Source organism: Atta colombica, unplaced genomic scaffold, assembly GCF_001594045.1.
Source record: "Atta colombica isolate Treedump-2 unplaced genomic scaffold, Acol1.0 scaffold297, whole genome shotgun sequence".
NCBI classification, from domain to species: domain Eukaryota; kingdom Metazoa; phylum Arthropoda; class Insecta; order Hymenoptera; family Formicidae; genus Atta; species Atta colombica.
Genome location: NW_017259400.1, coordinates 51,576 through 59,206, shown reverse-complemented (window position 1 = coordinate 59,206; position 7,631 = coordinate 51,576). Strand labels below are relative to the sequence as shown.

Here is a 7,631-nt window from a genome sequence, read left to right as displayed (position 1 = left end):
ATATATATATATAAAATTGATATATAATTGATATATTTATGACGCAGTGTGATATTAAACTGTGATACAATCAAATGCAGCTTTTTTTAGGTAATAAATTATGAATCTGTTTACATATAAGAATAATTTTTTCTAACAAATTATTTCTACATTATTTTTCTTCTATATTAATAGATCTACTTTAAGAGAGAAAAGAGGAAGAAATCTTAGGTTATATCGTGATTATTGTTGAATTCAAATTTAGCAAAATGACGTCGATATTTTATATGCGAACTGGCTTTGCAGTAAATCGAACATTTCTTTTATCCAATATTCTTGGGAGAAGTTACGTGACATACATTCAAGGTCAATCCCCTGAACCTCGTGTGCGAGAATACTTCTATTATATTGATCATCAAGGCATGGTATTTTTCATTTCATCTATTGAAGTTTCAGTTTTTATCACTCGTGAAACCTTTTCTCAGATTTTTTTCATATAATTTTTTAGAATTTTAAAGTGAATTTCAACATTTTTCAGAATTTCTACATATTTTTTAACTTTTAAAATTTTTCAGATTTTTTTTTATATAAATTGGAACACTTTCATAAGCTGAGAACATCTACATTTATTCTAGAATTCTTCATAAATTTTGAAACATTTTAAGATTTTTTTATTCTGTAATTTCTGAAATCTTATAAAATCTAAAAAAGTATTTAAGATATTTTTCTCAGAAATTACAGAAGGAGAAATCTTAGATTTCAGAATTTACATATTGAAAAATTATTTTTAAAAAGTAAATTTTCTCTGTATTTTTTTAATGTGTTCAAATGTGTGAAAATTCTGGGAAAAATTTTCACCAGGATAATGAATGAGCATCTCATAAATAATTATTTATAATATTTGTCACAGTTGTTCCTGGATGATGTCCGCATAAGGAATTTCACTTCCTGCTTTAAAGGTATACAACAATGTTTATCTTAACTGAAAAGCATCTTTTTTATGTGTGTTGCAAATTGTCATAGACAAGAAATTCCTGGCATTCTTCTTCAAGCGTCTAAGGAAAAACAACACCGAACGTTACACAGATGACTTTCCATTCTTGTCAATTTGTGGTGTAGAGAGAAATTATGTGAGATGTGATGATTTGCCATTGGTTTTTACGAAGGTGATTCAAAAGTATAACATAGAAACTGGCGCAGAAGAGGACTGGTTCAGTTATGCGCACACAGATGATTTATTGACGGTAATTTTGCAGAATCAGCTACATATCAGTTTCATCTTTCAGTAAACTACGTGATAATTTATCTAATAGATAAATAAAGGAATAAAAGAGTAAGCTAAAGTTAATCGAAAAGTGAAACAACTCAGTCATAGTAACATTTTAATTGAGTTTTACTGACGCTATAGTAACCATTAAATTTGCCGCAGGTGCAGTTCGAGCCACAAAGATTATTTATGAACATTAAAACCGGAAGAGTGTATCATCCTGCACCAGAGAAAATGGGTGGGATTGGTTTAGTGAGATCTAATCTAGCTATTGAATTCAGTGCTTCGTTCAACTTTGAAAACGGCGAAGGAAACGCACCGACACATTTTGTGTGGAGAGACAAGCGATACCAACTCGATGCGGAATGGTACAGAGACAAATTGTCATAAATAGTGAAATAAAAACAACGAAACTTTTATAATTCGTAAATATTTGCAAAACTATAAAAAAGGAATTTTTCAATGATCCAAGCGTCGAGACTTACTCAAATAAGCTTTAATGGTCACCTCAATCGTCCATCAAAAAAGCTATTAATAAAAAATTTACAAACAAGCGTAGTTTGAAATAATCTGAATAAAATTAGGAATTCTACAAAAAAATTATATGCATTTATTATAAGTGCTGAGGAGAAATGAAACCCCTGCATATTTCTACTCGAAAATATTCTAATCGAATTCTAATTTGAAATTGGGAAATCTCGTTCATTTACTTTGTATTTAATAATTCGCTCAGTTTTGATTTCAATAATATATTTAAACAATATTAAGAAACTTTTTTTAGACTGCATATATCAGAATATATTTTTTTGAAATTCTCCTTTTTTATAATTTTATTAAAAAGTATATATTTTTTATAAATCACACTTGTGTAAATATACATGAATTTATATATATGCTTATATATACGTCTATATACATATTTTTTAATATTTTAATATTCTACCTCTCTCATCACATATTAACATACTGTTAGAAATGTTCTTAAATTTCACTAAATTTTAAATTACACAATTTGAACTTAATTTCATAACATTACATTAAATTTAATGTATTTATAATTAAAAAGTATATTTGTATACATATACATTAAATTTAAATATATTTTTCATGAAAATTATGAAATTTATGAAATTTTAATGTACTTTTCATAAAATTTTATTAAAAGTAATTAATTTATATGATTTATTATTATTTATTACATTACTAAATTTATGAAATTTAATGTACACACATTCATTACATTTAAGTAATTACTGTAACTTAATTTCAGTTAAATCATTCATTACTTTTAATTTCATTCATAATCACGAGCTTCATTTACATGTAAAGGAAGCTCGTAGTGTTACATTTCTAACAGTGTATAGATGAAATGTCAAAAAGCCTGGCAGTACCATCGTCGGAAACTGTTATTGCTTTCTTCTCATCACTGAAAAATTACAAAATATATAATATTAAATATCACAGAAGAAATCGAACGTATTTTATATACAAGAAATTTCAGAAAATTCTCTAATAAGGCCAGATTTTCAAAATGTGATTTTCAAAAAATTGAAATAATTTTAATCGCACAAGAATATTGCTGTACAAAACTATAAACATTTATTAAAATGTACGATTTAATAGTTATTTTTTACGTTTTAATAGCTATCCGAATTTAAGTAAGAAAAGTTTACTTCGTACAAGTATAATGAGAACTTAATTTTAATACATTAAAATTAAGCTACTCGCAAAATCTTTTTCCGATAATAATTTTATTTTATTTTTTTCTCACGCAATTAACACAAATTTGCTTATTATGGTTTACCTGGATATGCATACGTCATATAAGGCCCCTTTGTGTCCTGAGAATATTCGAAGGCAGTGACCTATTCTGGCATCGAAACATCTTAATTTGCCATCTAATCCCGATGTAAAAAATATCGATGCCTTAATCCAAACTAATTTTGTGACACCTCCTTCTTGATCCATTTCGTGCCTAAGACTCTGGAGAGAATTGAAACTTAGAACTTGTTAATGTTCAAAAAGAAACTCTAGATATAAAAATATAAAAAATAGTACTTGTTTAGAAATATCCCATATGTAAATTTTTCCATATGTTTCACTCGTGACTGTTGCACTTGCAGCAACAGGGAATGTAGGATCTTTACAAAAAGCTGCAACTTCTACATGATCGTTGTTATTGCCACGTTTATGCAAATCTTGAAGTATACAAATTACCTGAAAAATATTTCACATCATTAAGCTTACAAATCGAGATATCATGTGGATCTGTACCAGAACAATAAATTCGTAATTAGCAAATCTCTGGACTCGATTTTCCATCTCATATACAGATTATAATTTCGTAAAAGTTATTATTCTGCAAAGTATAGATATGAAGCTGACTTTATTTCATAATAAATTTAATTATTGAAAATAAGCCTGAGGAGTTTCTGGGCTCCGGTTTGGGTCGTAGTTTGATTTGAGCTACAATCAAAGTCAGCAATTGACAAAAATTTTAAATAACCGATCAATTTTAATCTTTATATGGATAACATAAAAGCCAATAATTTTATCAGAAATCATCTCTTTTCAAGCACAGGAAATGCAGCAAAAAAATATGAATATAATGATACTATTCTTCCTTGAAAATATTAAGAAAATAAGAGTTTCTTGTACCTTGCCATTATGTACTGTGCTTAATATAGTCTGGCTTTCCACTGATACCGAAATTAATAGATTATTATCTATGTAACAATCAAGAGCAATGATACTGCTTGAATGTCCATATAATCGTGTTTGGTCAGGGGGAGTGTTGGATACTAGAGTGTTCGATTTTAAATCTATTACGTGAATCATACCATTTTCATATCCTATTACGGCGCGTTTTCCTGCAAGATTTAAATTAATATTTTATTCTCTCTTGAGCAAAAATCTAAGCGTATATTCCTATCACGTACCATCTGGAAGAATTATACCAGCCTCTGATTTAATACCACTACCCTGTGCAAAGATCTTGCAATCATCCTTTCGTGTTTTCAACATATAAATCTCTCCTGTTTCAACACCTGTTACTAAGATGTCACTGAAAGGGTGCCACTTTATCCACTAGATAATAAAACAAGATTATTAATAAATTGTTGTAGATGCTGTGTTTAAAGAAATAACAGATTTAAAGTTGAAACTTTTTGTACTTCTCATTTTTTTTTATCTTTTCTTTTAAACTATTGCTTTTCTTGAGACAACTGAAAAGTACAGGCAATAAAAACAGGAATTAACATATTTCAACTTATCAGAAATCATGTAAACTAGAACATATATATTTCTGATTAAAATATGTTATTTCCTGTTCCTATTGCCTATGCTTTTCAGTTGATCAAATCGTAATTAAATTATTTATTATTTTTAAATTATTTATGTGCAGCTATAAAAAAGTTTTAATAATTGTTATCTAAGAATGCTCACGTTAATATCGTTCATTAAGGCAGTTTCCCAGACACAAATTTTGTCACTTATTCGCCACAATTTTATTTTGCCACGCATGTCGGCTGTGGCTACATATTTGTCGTTGTAATTGAAATCAGAGAATATAACGCTATCGTTATGGCTATCATCAGTACTGAGAATACCTTCGCCCGTATTGGCATTCCAGAGATATCCTTTATCATCCTCACCCCCCGTTGCCACTAAATTACCATTCTTGCTTAACGAGCAGCAAAATACTGTGTGATCTGAAATCAATTTAAAGAGAGAGTTAATGAGTGCTTTCTAGTAAGAACACAGACGATATAACTCAGTTAATGATTATATTCTGTTGTTTATCAATGTAAAAATTAAACTATAGCATTGTTCGTTTTATCTCTTGGGAGCTGCTTGGGGTCACTCTGAACCCAGCATATTTGAAGTGTAGAATTCACACTACATATGACATCTGTCATATGACATCTGACATTCATTTTAACCCCAGAGCTCTCCAGAAACAAAACGAACAATACTAATAAATGCTGTTTGATAACAGAAGTTCACACAAGTGTCTCACACAATGTTCTATTTTTGATTGCTTTCCTTTTAGAAGACATTATCAACACAAAAGTTTAATTTTGTTATTCATTAAATGCTAAGGACAGAAAAATGTTTAAATCAATTTTCTTTTAAAAGAAAAGTAGCTAAAATTAGTGACTTGTGTCACTAATGTCCAATTTCTTCACCTCTAGATAACTTTATCCAAAAGATATCATCCAGAATACAATGGAGATTTCCTGGATAAAGTTACCTGCAACTTATCTGGAAGTGAAGAAATGGGCATAAGAATATATTCCACTTAATATATATTCCACTTAATACTTAGTAACACTCAAGAAATCATTTCATCCTTGTTGGTTATCAAATAAAGACAAATAATGCTTGCGAATGCCAAGTAGAACATACCTGAAGATTAAATGATCACTGTATTACATTGCATTCAGAGAATGTGCTATCAGAGCTATTGTGTTATTCTATCTTTATCATTTATTAGACAATTATAAAACAAAGATATAATGATGCAATAGTATTAATTCACTGTCTCTCTTGCTAGAAAGTACCATTACTGACTTGAGTTAATAAAAATCTTGTTTTATCTTTCTTAGCATTCTGAATAATAAAAAGTGCTTTTCACCTGGTAACAAATGGTCAACACAAGTGTGATTTTGTCTTTGTTACATTGAATGCAAAGATGAAACGACAATTGCTGTCCATTATACTAAAACTCAGATAATTCTTACATCTCTCTAATTATGACATCATAACAGTTGAATATTCCTTTAAATTCTGACAAGGGAGATTCAACTGAATTTTTACTTACAATCTGCATGAACTCAAGACTGTGTGCTTTATTGAGTCTTGTTAGCTCATATTAAAAATGAGGTTTTTTTTTTTTTATAAATCTGTGGTGTTATACAATAACTTTGTCGTCAAAGTAAGTCATTATCTGAGTATGAAATACATAACTTTAAATTTAGTATCATTTGTACGAAAAGCAATTAATGTTTGCCTCGATTTCTGCCACTAAATGGAAAGCATCTAAAGACAGAATGACTTGTGTCGACTTGTGTCATCAAATAGAAAGCATCTAATGCCTCGCATGCTAATCGGTCTTGTGTAGAGAAATGTAAAAGCTTTCTTACGAGACTTATGACCACGAAAGACGCGTATGGCATCGTCCACAATATCCTCCTGCATAAGATCCTCCGTCCGTGGATTCTCATTTTCATCCGATGAGCTCGAGCTTTCGAAAATTGGATCGTTTAAATCAATAACCTCTTCAATATCATCTTCTATAATCATCTCGTCATCCACGAGATCTTCCACTTTAGATGGAGACGGCGGCGTACGTTTGTCTTGCATCTATTGGAAAAATCACAATTAATCAATTGTTTAAGTGTATCGATTTAAGTGTATTGCACCAATGTTACTTTGATTTTAAGTGAGACTTAAAACTCTTTCTGTCTCTGTCTCTTTTTGGCTTTAAAATAAAACAGATAGAGTTTTTAAATCTCACTTAAAATCAAAGTGACATTAATGCAACTAGTGCCTAAATCAAATTAGCTAGTACTGACCATCACGAAATAAATGCGAGCGATCGAATAAAAATATCTTTAATCTTGCTGAAGCTCTGTAGCACACTAAAATGTTGAAACACGTGTTCACAGCACGTGGCCCTTAAACAATACCGATAATCTGTGACATTGACTAGAACAGCCAGAATGAAACTGAAAGAAACTTTTCTGAAGTGTTTCTAAAGCTGGTTCTACATTAGTTGCAAGCCAATCGCAAGTTTGTTGCGACAGCCAATCTGAAGCTTGCATTTTTAAATCAACGCTTTATATTGGCTGTCGCAACAAACTTACGATCGGCTTGCAACTAAAACCGGCTTAAAGTGCAATTACAACGGATAAAATAATATGGAAGTTTTGTCGGGAAGTTATCCCGGAAGTTTGTTGCGCTAATGCCCTCTCAACAAATTGGCAAATTCAATTTAGAGAATCTAGATTAAACGGGGGGAATAGAATTTTATTTAATTTTACTGTTATAAATTCTCGTTGTAATTCTAATTTTTTCCTTATTACAAAGATACGTAATGCTTAATTTTAAGTAATACAATGATCAAATGCAAATAATTGCAAATGCTGTGGCTTAGGGGCTGATTCTATAACTCTAACGTGACAGTCGTTGATGTCATTGCGCAGATATTACATAGAGTAAAAAGCTGTCGTTAAGAGTTACAGAATCGACCCTTAAATATTAAATATATCTATACAGGAGTGAAATAGAAGAATGTACATACTATTCAACTTTTATTCAACAACTATATTAAGTTTATTTTCAAGGAAAACGACACAACAAGCATCGCATAACAAGCTTTCTG

General features: G+C 30.0%; 2 protein-coding genes across 3 annotated transcripts; one reads left to right on the top strand and one right to left on the bottom strand.

Moving 5' to 3' along the window:
* The first annotated feature begins 25 nt into the window (after nt 1–25).
* LOC108690168 (UPF0598 protein CG30010) lies at nt 26–1,838 on the top strand. 2 transcript variants are annotated; one of them, XM_018197333.1, is made up of 5 exons: nt 26–90; nt 175–404; nt 890–938; nt 1,003–1,223; nt 1,415–1,838. In XM_018197333.1, exons 2-5 carry the CDS (start codon nt 249–251, stop codon nt 1,634–1,636), a joined length of 648 nt encoding a protein of 215 aa, XP_018052822.1. In that variant the 5' UTR covers nt 26–90; nt 175–248; the 3' UTR covers nt 1,637–1,838. The 2 variants fall into 2 exon arrangements, with proteins under 2 accessions (XP_018052822.1, XP_018052821.1); XM_018197332.1 differs by having other exon boundaries at nt 1,409–1,838.
* A 758-nt stretch (nt 1,839–2,596) lies between these two features.
* LOC108690173 (angio-associated migratory cell protein) lies at nt 2,597–6,989 on the bottom strand. Its single transcript, XM_018197337.1, has 8 exons — nt 6,823–6,989; nt 6,391–6,610; nt 4,691–4,956; nt 4,186–4,333; nt 3,905–4,116; nt 3,305–3,463; nt 3,051–3,229; nt 2,597–2,672 (listed from the first exon to the last, which is right to left on the bottom strand). The coding sequence occupies exons 1-8, from the start codon at nt 6,823–6,825 to the stop codon at nt 2,597–2,599; spliced, it is 1,263 nt and encodes a 420-aa protein (XP_018052826.1). The 5' UTR covers nt 6,826–6,989.
* Nucleotides 6,990–7,631: the final 642 nt, after the last annotated feature.